At 33.2% G+C, this 16,488-nt stretch overlaps 1 protein-coding gene across 1 annotated transcript in view; it reads right to left on the bottom strand.

Annotated features, from left to right (window-relative positions):
• The window catches only part of LOC142353387 (lipoxygenase homology domain-containing protein 1-like), a 180,049-nt gene that overhangs the window by 104,986 nt on the left and 58,575 nt on the right, over positions 1 to 16,488 (bottom strand). Inside the window, exons 12-16 of the mRNA XM_075405618.1 lie at positions 7,762 to 7,909; positions 6,818 to 6,920; positions 6,133 to 6,241; positions 2,150 to 2,297; positions 1,535 to 1,637 (exon numbers count right to left, since the gene is read on the bottom strand). Coding sequence (XP_075261733.1) covers positions 1,535 to 1,637; positions 2,150 to 2,297; positions 6,133 to 6,241; positions 6,818 to 6,920; positions 7,762 to 7,909 — 611 coding nt within the window. The remainder of the gene's footprint in view (positions 1 to 1,534; positions 1,638 to 2,149; positions 2,298 to 6,132; positions 6,242 to 6,817; positions 6,921 to 7,761; positions 7,910 to 16,488) is intronic.

Raw genomic sequence — 16,488 nt, 5'->3', positions numbered from 1 at the left:
ATTGTGAGCGTGTGAGTTTCAATTAATAAAGATTCGACTCCCTTTACAAAACTATTGAAATTAGAACCCACAAAGTAAAGCAACTCACAGTCAATTGAACAATTAGGTACTTCTCGCTATCAATGGTCGTCGTTATTATTAAGAAATTAAAATTCACACTTAATCTTTATTGAAATAATTTTTTGACCAACTTATTCATAATGTCAATTTCTCTAACTACCTTGCTTTGCTTAATTAAGAAACAAACTGCTAGTCAAGCAGCATTGTCACAATTCTTGCGTTCAACAATCACAAAAAAAAACAATTTACGACCTAGAGCAATTTGCAATATTATTAATTTAGTTTGCATCGATAAAATTGTAATTAAATTTTGATTTCTGTGTTTTCGATGTTCGTTTTGTAGTTACATGACATATTCTGAATACTGACAGGTCAGAGGGGCTTCCTAATGACACAAAATTTAATTTATTTAATATCTTCAGTTGATTTTGCATGATTTTAATGACTTTGATTTAGTTGTTTTCAAAAATATAAAAGTCATTTTCAACTTTTCACTTTTTCTTGTTCTTTTCCCACTTTTAACTTAGTCTCATTCATGACATATACCATCTTCCTAGAAGTGAAGTAAATATTATTCTCTACCGGTTTTGTGTTTCAACCAATTTTTTAAACTAGACTTTTCATTAAAATTGTGAGCTTTTGTTGGTTTTTCATATTGATCCCTTAAAACGAACTTATTGAATTTCAAATACGGCCCAAGTGGTCATATACAATCAATATTAGCTTATGCCTTTAATGGCTTCAAAACGCTCTCTTTTGCAAACTATTTGAGTTTTGCCTGTATTTGTTGTTATTTTGCAGTGTTATGACGTAGTGTCACTAGAGATAGGTGATGTTGGCTTCTCAATTAGTTACATGCAAATCCATTCAGTATTTTCGAGTTGAAATCTCACGGTTGCTATGACTTTTGAAGTTATTTGGTTTCAAACAACTGAATATAATTTTGAACTTTGCTTCTTTTTTCTTCTGTTTGTCAATTTTTACGTAGTCTCGTTAAACACAGATTTTGTTTAGTTTATGTTTTACCTGTTACCATTTTGACTTTTTCACCTTAAAGTGTTGAGTTTTGTCCGTAATTGGCGCTTTGTTGGTTTATTTTGGTGTTTGAATTGCCTCGTAGTCTCATTAATGGCAGGTCTCAAGGGTCCTGCAATGTCGCATTATTTAATTTATTTAATGGCTTGAATTTATAACATGTATTCATTTATATACCAATTGATTTGGAACAGTGCCAATTTTTGAATGTTTTCTAGGTTCCTATCCCTTTTTATTTGGTAGACAATAAAGTTAGAATGTGGATGAGCCGGGTCGGAACATTATGCGCAAAAATTACCGAGCCTTTTTGTTTAGATTCAAGGTCAACTATTCTATACATGACGAACTGCAACAAAAACTCAATGATTACTTGCGAACAAAAAAGCCACTTCTAACAAACATTAATTCCTACTTTATATTTTCACAAATACAGACAAACCTTTTCGAGGTACCAGTCGGAACCGAACCCACGTCCATCGTGCCACACCTTTAGTTTCTGCAAATCTCCCAGAGGCTGGCATTCAATGTCATAGTTGCCACATCTAGAACAAATTGATAAATTCGCAATTATAATCAATTAAATGTAAGGAAGGAAGTGGAGCTGAACCGATGTTAGTAAAAAAAACCGTGCTAGGGCATCCATTGGATCTTTATATATTAAAATGAAGGGAGGTAGTTTAGATAGTTGAGATAGTAGACTGAAATTGAAGTTGTTCGAGCTAAATTGGCTCATTAAATTGGTTTACACAACCAAATCTATAGCGCATAAAAATGGGAATTTTTCCGTCCTGTTCCCACACACCCCATCTAAGTGGGCGCATAATGACCCCACCACTTTACCCCCCCCCCCCCCCCCACACACACACACACACACACACACACACACACACACACGCACACACACACACACACACACACACACACACACACACACACACATAAATAAGAACACGTGCCATATGAACAGATATTGATTTTTCACACAATAAAGAGTGTTTTATAACTAGGGAGCGCACTACAAACCACCAATTGTTTTAAATAGATTATGACTTACGATCCGGCTTCAAAATCGTCATGACCACTTTTGTTGAGAAACTGTGAACTGGAATCGCCCTGAGATCCATACAACTGGACATAAACATTGGCATCTGTGCCAGCCCCAGTAGCATCTGATGTGTACACCGCAAGAGAATATTTCACCTCTGCAAAAACAAACAAAAAAAATCACAGATTGAACCGAGTCGAAAAGAAACTCCTATCTTGTGACATATTTTATAATTCTAGCAGGTTTCTTTCAACACCCGGTTAGTTCTTAAAAAACTCACAAAACTAATATTTTATTACACGAATTTTGTTCGACTAGATTTTTTTTACAGATTTGATAAGAATAACTACAAGATGAAAAATTGTGCTTTGATGCAAGTTTAATTTTCCAGAAAATGCAGAGGCAGGGCTTAAACACGACTAACAAATTCCGAATCAAAAAAATTATTGATATCAAAAAAATAAACTTTTCAATTCGCCTTGAAAGATATAAAGTTTTAGCTTAAAATATAAAATATAAAGTACGGATATAAAATTTTAGCTTAAAAAAGTTTAAAAAACGTAAAAAAAATTTAGGGCGAATTGCGTTCCAGTAAGACGAAAACTTTACGCTATCAATTTTATCTATTTACAATCCACGATCTCTTAATTAGCTATAGTTCAACAAAAACTGACAAAACATTCTCCTTTTCACCTTATATTGATTTCATTACATAATGCACTTCTAATGTTTTCAATAACTTTTAAATACAATTTTTCTGGGGATCAAAATATCTTAAACTTAAATCTAGGTTCAATGTCGCCTTTAATTGCTTACGATTTACACAATTTCGATGAGCTCATTAAAAAAAGCTAGGCAGCATAAGTTTACTTAGTTAAGATCTGAAAATTGCCGATACTATTTTGAAAAGTAATTATTTTTCAAGAACAAAAAAACCTGTAAGACAACACAATCTTGTACGATCTTCTGCCAAAAACAGTAACCATGCAAGATTTTTACAGCATGGTTCTGAGGATCTTCACTAAAGATTAGTTGAGATTTAGATGGATTTTTTTATTATTTAGTGCAATAAACAAGCTTGCATTGGTATGCACGGCAAAGAATTTTACCAAACTGAACGATTGTAACAAACAAGGCACCAAAATACGAGGGTAAAAAAGTTAAAATTGTTCAGCTAATTTCATCTGCAGAAAAAAAATCCTGCACAAAAAAGCGATTCGATTCTTTGACCTGAATTGAATCAAAATAACGGGAAAAAAGAGTTGAAAAATCAAAATTTTCAAAACAGAGCAATTTTTTCATAAATGGCGGTGATACAAAATTATATAATACATGTATCTAAAATTAAGTTGCTTTTAAGCCGAATTTACAATTTGCATCAGATAATCTTGACATCGATTGACATGAAGTTCTAATTGTTCAAGTACGCTTTGCTCGAGAAAATCGGCCTTAAAGAAAAGAAAGAACGTAAGAACTAGTTATAGTAGATACCCCGTTCGCAAGTCTCAGACCAGTTACAGTAATGGTCAGCACACCAGGCTCGCTGGTTTTACAGACTGGTTTTAAGTCCACTAACGGCTCCTATATTCAGTTGTGCCTGGTTAGAACCGCTTAATTAATAAACAATAGAGCTGAAAGATTTCAAACAATTTAGAGATATTTTAAGACGCGAGTTATTGTTCAGATTATTTTGCTTTGACTTTCAACTATAATGAAGGTTGATCCGCTCTTGAACAGCCATAAATTTAAGTAATATAGCCTGAAGATTGTCGGAAAATAGACGCGATAGACGCTTGTGGCTTTCCATGAATTGAAACAACTAGTGAAATAAGATAGAAAGATTGACCACCAGTCCTTTAATAGACCACCAGACTTTTTGGTTAGATTCGGACAGTCATTTTTATGAGACACATACGCTCTATAAGGAAAAAGCCCTAATGCCCGAATTGAAAAAGTCAACTCCAAGAAAACAAGTTGCAAGAATCATCGATGGAGACGAATTAAAAAAAAACACGATGTCTCCAATAATAGGCGCTATCACTTCGTGGCTATTAAAAAAAACGCATTGATAAAATCCAAATTTAACAGAAAACCACCTAAAGTAGCTTTGAATAAGGAAGGCTAGCCACAGGAGGTAGACGGCGCGGATTAAATATTATAGCTGTGGGTAAAAACCAGGGGCGATCAAAATTTGCTAAAGCGTTTCAATGTTTTGCAGCCTTGTCAACAATTATATGGGAGCTTTCAGCTAAGCATATAGAGCCTACCAAAGCTTCAAGAGAGATTATGAGAGACCAAAAGCCCTCGTTCGTTAACAGTTTATCCGACTTCATCGGCGAAAAGTAAAATAAACTAAAGCAAGATAAATAAAAACAAAGTCAAATAAATTAACCCCCTTCGAGAACAAATATGTGGTCGAAGAAAAATTCCGCGCATCAATTCAGCGATCGAGAGAACTTAAAAACGTCAATTAAAAAGATTATTAGACAACGAAAAGCCTGAAAATTATTAAAGTACTGAAAAATTGAACAAAAAGAAAAAAGTAATTCAAAATTAAAAGTTAAGACCGAAAAAGACAGTTGTCGATGCCTCATAGACTCATTCTAATTTATTACCACAATACAATCAAAAGCGAAATCGATCGTGTTAAAAATTCATGGAAAATATTGTTTGATGTTTTTATAATACAAAATTCTAAGAAACATTAAAACAAAATTTAGTTCACGGAATCGCGGATGCTTTACTGATGAAAAAATGACTGGGTGGTTAGACAAGTCAGACAATACTGATCAAATCTTTTTCAAAAATCGAGACCGACCTACAATTTAATATTTAGGACTCTTATAACCTCAGATACTGTATTTAAATATGCTGTTTGTTGGAACTCTTTCGTTCCGTTTAATCATCTCGCCTGCAACTTCTCGTTTCAATTTGCTTCTCTACGTTTTTCGTCTAATTGCAATTAGAAGTTTATTGCACTTCCGAAAATTTTTGTTTCAACAAGAAGATTCCTGTCAGTATCGTATTTGATTTTGAGAGAGCAAAATTCTATGCCCCAACTTATTAGTTTGTTACTTTTAATCATTAGAATAAGGCAATAAATTGTGGGGAAAAATACCACTAAAACTCACATGGGACAATGCGAGTGATTTGAAAAGATTAATTTGCATTTTTAGAGGTATGCGAAGACACATCAAGTATGAAGATCTGATCGATGAGGCCAATTTACTAAAAACCTTAATCGGGTGATCTTGGTATAATAATTTTTCATCAACAATTACATCTAACAGCACTCATCGGTTGGCTCTCAACAGTGCCCTTTGAAAAGGACGCTTTCAGCAACTTCTCATTTTTAGAGGCCGTTTACTCCGTTTTTCCCTCACTTCGCGGTAACTTGAATATTCAATAAATAGCTGTACCTGCGCTCAATTTATTGCATTTTTAGCCAGCCACAAGCGTCACCAAATTGTGAAACATCACAATTTTTACTACTGTTTGACTGAAATCGTTGACGGAAAGTATGAATTTTATGGTACCAAAACTATTCCTTGAGGAACGCACTTATTTAATACAGCCCAATCCATTTTTGACATAACATTTTGAACTAACTGGCGAGTTAACTACTATTGTAGCGCTCAAAAACGTCTGCTAAAATTGGAGCGACCGAGAAGGGTCGATAGTTATATTGTTTTATCTGTCTTCTTCCTCATGAACAGGTGTAATATAGGCGCTTTTTAAGATTTTAGGAAATTATGTTAATGCATTCTTTGATGGCAAATTGTAAATTGGTTTTAACAGAAAGCTTAAAATCTTTGGGAGGTCCTGAAACAATTGCTTTGTAAAAAGATCAGAGCTTTCTCAAATTTCTATTTACAGAGTTACGTAATACCTTGTAAATGTTGAAAAGCTCAAATTTTGGGCTTTTCTTCCAATCATCAAAGATCTGATGTTTTTCATCTATCATGATAAAGTGACCCTGAGTACAAACTTACCAGCTTCACTAGCTTGTAACATTTTAGACAGTGTTTTGTCCTCCATCTCATCAGAGAGCCAGTCTCGACAGTAAAACACGTACACGTCATCACTATCTTTCACTATAATCTAAAATAAACAACTCAAGTTGAACAATCATTATACAGGTTTAACTGCAAATAGAATTATCAACATCAAATTATATTTCTTTCCAATTTTGCGGAGACAATTTTACCCATTAGGAAAAAAAAACAAAGACGCGTTTTCTATTCACAGAAACTTCAATTTCTAATTTAGTATTTCTGATCAATTTTCACATAATTTGATAAACTTGAAAAATTGATAACCGGTTAACATTGATCACACTTGATCACAAAGGCTATGAAAACAAATTTTCTTCACAGAAAAGGTGGTACTTTTAAGTACAATTAAAATAAACAGAAGAATCAAAAAACAGTTTAAAGAATCCCACAAAAAACTGCGTCTTGATTTTTTGGTGTTAGCCCAAAAAATAAAAATAAGCCCAACAAATTGGCGCCTTTTAACGAGGCTTTTATCGTGTGTCCTTCTTCATACAAAAGATTGCGTAATACGAAAGATTGCGTAATATCTTAAGAGAAAGATTTAGAGCAACAAGCTCTGTGAATCAATTAAGGTCACCAATTATCAATGAACCCAAAGACTTGAGTTGTAATTTGGGCAAACCTTGTCAAGGAACCAAGCGGAAGAAAGTCCAGATCCATCGTGCCAGATCTTGAGTTTGTTGATAGCTCCAAGATCAGCTGATTTCACAGTGTATGTTTCTTTGCTGAAAAATAAAACCAGATGTTCACTTCTCTGTTAACCTTATTAGCCATCAAATAAACGTGCACTCAAAACAAATTGAGCTTACGACTGTTTATTTTTACAGAAGTTTATCAACAAAGTAAGTCAACAGTCACTTAGAAGTCAAGTATTATCATTAAACGAAAGGGATGATCAGATAATTTTTTCTTAGAAAAAAACTAGAAAAAAAATCGAGGAATGAGGAAAAAATCTTCTACTCTCTAAAAACCTCAAGAACTCTTAAACAGCCGCCGCGATACTGTTACAAAACGTTTTTTTTTGCGAAAAAAATTTACAGTAGAACAAAATTTGACGATTAATCGAAACGGAGACGAATCTTCAAAGTGGGTATTACCAAACAATATGAGTTTAAACTATCATAAAAAAACTGTTTCTAATATGGTCAGTTTAGATTAGGGGTTCGAAGTCTTTCAATTGAAAATTTCAACTACAACTGTCAACATTAAACCAAGTTGGTTGGGGGTATAATTTATTTTTATTTTAACAATACTTCTCTTTAAAAATTAAAGTAAAATTACCCGAGAGGTAAATTAAGCTTAAATTTACTAAGATGAAATTTTTAGTTGAAACTTACCTAAATAGTTATTTGAATTATATGCTCAACAAACTTTGTTTAGTGTTGGCAGTTGTAGTTAGACTTTTAAAAAGAGACTTTGTACCCATATTGTTTGGTATTTTTACCTTATAAAGTGATTTTAACTGTAAATTTCCGGTAAAAGGCAGTGCAAAATTACATTAGTGTTTCAAGTAAGTTGACTTACTTTCAACTTTTTTTTCTTGACTAGTTTAGGATGTACAATCACCTGTTTCTCTCGAAATCGTTTTTGCCCCTTTTGTCCATTAATTTAGTCGGCGATTCTCCACTTTCTCCAATGAGTTTGATGAACACATCTGCATCAGTGCCTGCGTCTTCTTCAGATCCAGTATACACTGTTACTGAATAGTCTTTCACTGAAACACAACGATATAGAACAGGTTTGGTTATTTGGGAGAATTTTTTTAAAGAAGTTGGATTTGTTCTGCGTATTATGTAAAAAACACGCGCACAATATGGGGTGTAAAAGTATTATGTCTGCTAAGCTGGTGGGAGTGGTGTGTCTGGGAATGCGCGTGGGTGGTTTTTCCACAAAAAAAAGGAAACAAAACTGTTCACCTTAGGATATCAAATTTGAAACCCTCAAGGATTGTACTTTGAACCCATTCTCATTATAAACTTTTCCTAAGAGTTTAACACCGGAGACGTTATCTTGAAATCATCGCCTATTAACATTTTGAGTGAGTTTTTTAAAAAGAGCAGTAGCAAATCTCAAAGTTTGCATTCCAATTAGCAAATATGTCCCTTTAAATAGTATTTATTAACCGTTATTTTCTGCACATTTGAAGACAGACGGAGAAAAAAACCTTACCAATAAAAACTAGTCATCTATGTGCTACACAAAGTACATTATCCAATTTCTTCAAAGAAAAGTTGTACAACACCTGAAAGACACGTTATTCTTTTTGCAGCAACATAACGAGAAATGTTACAGGAACAAAACTCATATTCAAACAGAATAAATTTTTCAAGAAGAAAAACAAAACGCGTCTGAATGAAAACTTTGATCTTAATTTCCACCAGAAAAATTGTCAAAAGTTTACCTAACAATCTTAAGTTAGAGACAGAAACGGCAAGTATAGTGTACAAGACCACATTGCAAGTAGCAAGCAAAACATGCTGCTATAATGTCATGTAATTGAAGCACCCTAAATCAAAAGCATAGAGAACGAAAAAGAACTGAAGAAACATCAAATTTAGAAAAGTTAAGAGCGTAGCGAAAAATCTAATTTTTAAACAGTGTGATTTTATATTTCAGCTTCGGAATTATTATTTCAAAATTTTTGACGCAATATAAAATCTTCCATTTCAAAAACCAGACATAAAAGATATTAGCTGGTCGACACATTAAGAACTGCCGATGAAGTTCTTAGTCAATTTTTTTCTATATGACAGACTAGGACAAAATTTTTTTTCGCTCTATAGCGAAACTGTCTTTGAAAAAGGATTTTGTCTGATGTTTATTTCATAAGTTAAAGCTAAACTGTTCTCTGTCGCTCAGTTGAGATTTGAAAGATAAAGCGAGCAGAAATAGTGGGCATTGAGTACATGCTCACAAAAGAGAAACGATAAAACGATGAGAGAAATCGCTATTAAAAAAATTTCTTTTTTTATCGATACTGATTAAAGAAAAAGATATTTTTGTTCAGAAGAAATATCTAGCTGTTTTTCCGAAAAAGTAAATTGGGCCCAGTTGGGCTAAATGGGTAATTATGTGTGTATGCGTTTTCAACACTTCCACTATCTGAACGCGACCAATTGAATTTCTCGGTGATATTATAAATTGAATAAATACTTCCTATTGCACATAGTTCAACTGAGAAGGCACATAAAGTTTTAATTTCAATACACAAGGAATTTAAGCATTCATATTATTTCGAACAGATTGAGCTAAAAAATACCTCTAATTCTTATGCAAAAAATTCTACTGAATGTAAATGCATTGTCCAAAAAAGTGAGGGCGGACCAAAATTGTAAAGGCTGGGCTACTAGCATAAATTTGGTAACGCCTACATCCGGAGAATTAGAAAATTAAAACCCTTTATGGAATCCTTTAGCGGGGTACAAAGATCCTCAATACAGGTCGTTGCCAGGTATGAATTGGAATCTTTAAGAGACGAGTAAACTTTCTTTGATCAGTAAGCCAAATACTTTTTTCCTTTTTTTCAATATTTATTCATGGGAGAGAGAGAAAGAGCAATTCAAACCGGATTTTGCTATGCTTTCATTTTTGCTGCCCTTGAGGGGATTATTACCAAATAATAGCACTGACCTCATTCCAATTAGCAAATATGTCGCTTTAAATAGTATTTATTAGCCGTTATTTTCTGCACATTTGAAGACAGACGGAGAAAAAAACCTTACCAATAAAAACTAGTCATCTATGTGCTACACAAAGTACATTATCCAATTTCTTCAAAGAAAAGTTGTACAACACCTGAAAGACACGTTATTCTTTTTGCAGCAACATAACGAGAAATGTTACAGGAACAAAACTCATATTCAAACAGAATAAATTTTTCAAGAAGAAAAACAAAACGCGTCTGAATGAAAACTTTGATCTTAATTTCTACCAGAAAAATTGTCAAAAGTTTACCTAACAATCCTAACTTAGAGACAGAAACGGCAAGTATAGTGTACAAGACCACATTGCAAGCAGCAAGCAAAACATGCTGCTAAAATGTCATGTAATTGAAGCGCTCTGAATCAAAAACATAGAGAACGAAAAAGAACTGAAGAAACATCAAATTTAGAAAAGTTAAGAGCGTAGCGAAAAATCTAATTTTGAAACAGTGTGATTTTATTTTTCAGCTTCTGAATTATTATTTTAAAACTTATGACGCAATATAAAATCTTTCATTTCAAAAACCAGACATAAAAGATTTTAGCTGGTCGACTCATTAAGAACTGCCGATGAAGTTCTTAGTCAATTTTTTCTATATGACAGAAAATTAGGACAAAAATTTTTTTTTCGCTCTATAGCGAAACTGTCTTTGGAAAAAAAGGATTTTGTCTGATGTTTATTTCATAAGTTAAAGCTAAACTGTTCTCTGTCGCTCAGTTGAGATTTGAAAGATAAAGCGAGCAGAAATAGTGGGCATTGAGTACATGCTCACAAAAGAGAAACGATAAAACGATGAGAGAAATCGCTATTAAAAAAATTTCTTTTTTTATGGATACTGATTAAAGAAAAAGCTATTTTTGTTCAGAAGAAATATCTAGCTGTTTTTCCGAAAAAGTAAATTGGGCCCAGTTAGGCTAAATGGGTAATTATGTGTGTATGCGTTTTCAACACTTCCACTATCTGAACGCGACCAATTGAATTTCTCGGTGATATGATCAATTGAATCAATACTTCCTATTGCACATAGTTCAACTGAGAAGGCACATAAAGTTTTAATTTCAATACGCAAAGAATTTAAGCTGTCATATTATTTCAAACAGATTGAGCTAAAAATACCTCTAATTCGTATGCAACAAATTCTACTGAATGTAAATGCATTGTCCAAAAAAGTGAGGGCGGACCAAAATTGTAAAGGCTGGGCTACTAGCATAAATTTGGTAACAACTACATCCGGAGAATTAGAAAATCAAAACCCTTTATGGAATCCTTTAGCGGGGTACAAAGATCCTCAATACAGGTCGTTGCCAGGTATGAATTGGAATCTTTAAGAGACGAGTAAACTTTCTTTGATCAGTAAGCCAAATACTTTTTTCCTTTTTTTCAATATTTATTCATGAGAGAGAGAGAGAAAGCAATTCAAACCGGATTTTGCTATGCTTTCATTTTTGCTGCCCTTGAGGGGATTATTACCAAATAATAGCATTGACCTCATTCCAATTAGCAATTATGTCGCTTTAAATAGTATTTATTAACCGTTATTTTCTGCACATTTGAAGACAGACGGAGAAAAAAAAACCTTACCAATAAAAACTAGTCATCTATGTGCTACACATAGTACATTATCCAATTTCTTCAAAAAAAAATGGTACAACGTCTGAAAGACACGTTTTTCATTTTGCAGCAACATAACGAGAAATGTTACAGGAACAAAACTCATATTTAAACAGAATAAATTTTTCAAGAAGAAAAACAAAACGTGTCTGAATGAAAACTTTGATCTTAATTTCTACCAGAAAAATTGTCAAAAGTTTACCTAACAATCCTAACTTAGAGACAGAAACGGCAAGTATAGTGTACAAGACCATATTGCAAGCAGCAAGCAAAACATGCTGCTAAAATGTCATGTAATTGAAGCGCTCTAAATCAAAAACATAGAGAACGAAAAAGAACTGAAGAAACATCAAATTTAGAAAAGTTAAGAGCGTAGCGAAAAATCTAATTTTGAAACAGTGTGATTTTATTTTTCAGCTTCTGAATTATTATTTTAAAACTTATGACGCAATATAAAATCTTTCATTTCAAAAACCAGACATAAAAGATTTTAGCTGGTCGACTCATTAAGAACTGCCGATGAAGTTCTTAGTCAATTTTTTCTATATGACAGAAAATTAGGACAAAATTTTTTTTTCGCTCTATAGCGAAACTGTCTTTGGAAAAAAAGGATTTTGTCTGATGTTTATTTCATAAGTTAAAGCTAAACTGTTCTCTGTCGCTCAGTTGAGGTTTGAAAGATAAAGCGAGCAGGTAAACCTTTTATCGATACTGATTAAAGAAAAAGCTACTTTTGTTCAGAAGAAATATCTAGCTATTTTTCCGAAAAAGTAAATTGGGCCCCGTTAGGGCTAAATGGGTAATTATGTGTGTCTGCGTTTTCAACACTTCCACTATCTGAACGCGACCAATTGAATTTCTCGGTGATATGATAAATTGAATAAATACTTCCTATTGCACATAGTTCAACTGAGAAGGCACAAAAAGTTTTAATTTCAATACACAAGGAATTTAAGCACTCATATTATTTCAAACAGATTGAGCTAAAAAATACCTTTAAATCTTTTGCAAAAAATTCTACTGAATGTAAATGCATTGTCCAAAAAAATGAGGGCGGACCAAAATTGTAAAAGCTGGGCTACTAGCATAAATTTGGTAACACCTACATCCGGAGAATTAGAAAATCAAAACCCTTTAAGGAATCCTTTAGCGGGGTACAAAGATCCACAATACAGGTCGTTGCCAGGTATGAATTGGAATCTTTAAGAGACGAGTAAACTTTCTTTGATCAGTAAGCCAAATACTTTTTTTCCTTTTTTTTCAATATTTATTCATGAGAGAGAGCAATTCAAACCGGATTTTGCTATGCTTTCATTTTTGCTGCCCTTGAGGGTATTATTACCAAATAATAGTATTGACCTCATTGGAGCAAGTTTAAAAACATAGCAGGCAGACTGCAGGAAAATAGCCGCCGTTGATGCACTTGATGCACATCGGGATTGAAACAGAAAAAGAGAAAAGAGATAATTTGACCGAATTTTTTAATTTTTTAGTGTCAAAAAGTGTTCTAATTAGGCGTGCAGTTTCAGTAGGATTCCAAAACTATATTTAATTCAGCTTCTAAACTGAAAACTAATAAGCTTAATACCAATTTCAGCTAGCAAACACTCTAATGAACTTTGATAAAGTAATTCTCAATGACTTATTGACCGGGCTATATCAGTTTATTCAGTCTCTTTTGATTTTGTTCTTTTGACCTTGACTGTATTCCCTATCTTGCGTAAGTCATTGAGTGAATGGATTTAGAAAACATTCTGAAACAGTGAGTGAGGTTAGTCAGAAGTCAAATGTGAAAGTCGTGACTTATGTAAAAAGAAAAACGTGATCATAAGGTAAAGCAAATTGAAAAAAACATAGCAGGACAAGTTCTGATATACAATTCAAAGAATTGTCATTAAATAAACAAAACTAGACCTAGCACGGACAATGACTGAATTGGGAAAACAATTTCCAAAGAAAAATTTAAAAAAACTGAAAATCAATGTCAAAATGCGCATGTGAACAAAAACCACTAGCGAGAAAGAGAAATTTGGTTCAAATAGAAAATAGGCCTAGAATGAACTATAAAAGGATTGGGAAAACCACTTGGAAAAAAATCCGATCCAAAAAATTGAAAAAAAAACAGTAAAAATCAAAGTGAAATCGCCGCATGTGAACAAAAAGCACTAGCGAGAAAGCAAATTTTTGTTCAAACGCCGTCTTCTCACTCTACTTAAAAATTAGAGCAAAAAAATTCACGTCGCAAAACCACTCGCTTTTTCGCTTCACTTCACTCTAAATAATGTATAGGTAAATTTACCTGAACAGTGTGCAGGTAAGGCCAAGTGCAGGTAAAATTTACCTGCACAATTTTCCCCGGAATTGCTTACCTGCACATTATTCAGGTAATTTACCTGCAATTTTTTTTGTGATTTTAAGGTATCAGTTTGAAGGAAAATTTTTACAGGAAAACTGAGTTTGAAAATAAAATTCGTAGTTTTTCTTTTCAGATAGCAAAGACAATTCCATTAAGCTTCCCTATGATTTTTCCAAAGATGGACTGAAGTGAACAAAAAATTTAAAATATTTATCATTAACAAAATTTCATTTTCGTTTTTAAAACGTTTTCAAGATTTCCTAAATTGCTCTGGGACTTTTCTTGGACCGGAAGTTACTATTGAAAATATATGAAAATAATGGTGAACAATGAATATAATTTTGTTGACTGAACTGAAAAAATTTAATCTTCCACTCTGCAAAAACACATTTAAACCAGAAACCACAAACTCGGCTAGTTCCAAGCCTCCCCTGCTCTAAAGAAAAATTTGTTTTGGCAAATGGAAGACTGAGAATTTAATACATACCACCGAAAGTTATTCTGCACACTGAAGTCAGGCTGACTAGAAAAGTTGGACAATACTTATTTTTAAAAATTGGCGGAAACGTGCATGAAAATCGCCATTTATTCGGTTCTGGGAGTAATTGCAAGGTACTGTGTGTGAGGGTACTGGCTCAAAATGCTGTCATCTTAGAAGAAATTGAAAAAAAAATTGATGCAGGCATACTTGTTTCCAGGAGATATTTTTCGCTGCATTATGTATTGCTGTTGTAGAAATGGTGTTCTCATGGTCCTAAACATCGTTTTTTCCCTACCAATTACTTCAGCCTTGCACAACGTGGCATATAGTAGTCCCAAGTGAGCTGATAGATGAATTGAAACATCATCTGGTTTTTCGCCGATAACTCAAACACCAAAATTTACATAATCTCTCACGAGAAATTAATGAAACAGAATTCCAAAATATCCTCTGAAAACTCAAATAGATGAGACCTACATATTGTGTCATGTCAATAACAACTAATGTTCTAAAGGTTTGAACTACTATAACATGTATAAATTCATCAGTATGAGAACTGCAGGGCACAAAAAAGTCTGAGCCTCTTTTTCCTTTTTTGTGTAATTTGATCATTTAGAGATAAACAAATTTCATGATGCAGAATCAAACAATCACAAATAACGTGAGAAGAACTGATCATGTTACGAAGGCCATGCTTTGACAATCAAGTGATGGAAAACTGATTAAATTCAAAAAATTTTCCGAATACAGAAGTCAGTCTGACTAGAAAGTTTGGACAAAAATTATTTTAAAAGATCGATAGAAACGTAATGTAAATCTCTATCTATTCGATTTTTGCACTAATTGCAACGCTATGTGATCAAAGATACTGGCCCAAAATGCTGTCATCTCAAAAGAAATGGAGAGAACTTGACGTAGGAATACTTGTTCCCGGGATAAATTTTCCGATGTATTATGTTTTGCAGTTGAGAAATTGGTTTTCCGATGATGGCAAAATTGTTTTTTTCTTAAATTTACCTTAAACGTGCACAACGTGACATCTAGTAGTCAAATGTGAGCTGATATATTGATAGAAACAACATCAGGATTTTTGCCGATAACTCAAACACCAAAATTTACATAATGTCTCACGAGAATTTAATGAAACAGAAATCCGAAACAACCTCTAAAAAAACTTGACTCGATGATGCCTATTAATTGAGTCATGTCAATTACGACTAGGGATTTATAGGTTTGGACTATTATAACATGTAAAAATTCATCAGTATGAGCACTGCAAGGCACAACAAAATCTGAGCCTCTTGATCCTTTTTGGGGTAATTTGGATCAATGAGAAGAAAACAGAATTCATGAGGCATAATCTAACAATCACTTATAACGTGCAAAGAACTAATCACGTAACAAAGGCCATACTTTGTCGAACAAATGATGCAAAACTGATTAAATTCAAAAATTTTTCTGAATACGGAAGTCAGTCTGACTAGAAAATTTGGCAAAAATTATTTTAAAAGACCGATAGAAACGTGAATCAAATTTTTATGTATTCTATTGTTTGCATTAATTTTAATGTTATGTGTGCAAGGGTTTTTGCTCTAAATATTGTCATCTCAAAAGAAATGGAGAGAACGTGACGTAGGAATGCTTGTTCCCGGGATAAATTCTCCGATGTATTTTGTTTTGCAGTTGAGAAATTGATTTTCCGATGATGGCAAAATTGTTTTTTTTCTCAAATTTACCTTAAACTTGCACAACATGACATCTAGTAGCCAAATGTGAGCTGATATATTGATTGAAAAAACATCAGGATTTTTGCCGATAACTCAAACACTAAAATTTACATAATCTCTCACGAGAATTTAATGAAACAGAAATCCGAAATATCCTTTAAAAAAACTTGACTCGATGAAACCTATTACTTGAGTCATGTCAATTACAACTAGGGATTTATAGGTTTGGACTATTATAACATGTAAAATTTCATCAGTATGAGCACTGCAAGGCACAACAAAATCTGAGCATCTTGTTCCTTTTTGGGGTAATTTGGATCAATGAGAAGAAAACAGAATTCATGAGGCATAATCTAACAATCACTTATAACGTGCAAAGAAATAATCACGTAACAAAGGCCATACTTTGTCGAACA

This window comes from Convolutriloba macropyga, chromosome 14 (assembly GCF_964194025.1).
Source record: "Convolutriloba macropyga chromosome 14, txConMacr16.3, whole genome shotgun sequence".
Lineage (NCBI taxonomy): Eukaryota > Metazoa > Xenacoelomorpha > Acoela > Convolutidae > Convolutriloba > Convolutriloba macropyga.
This window is presented reverse-complemented; position numbering and strand designations above follow the sequence as displayed.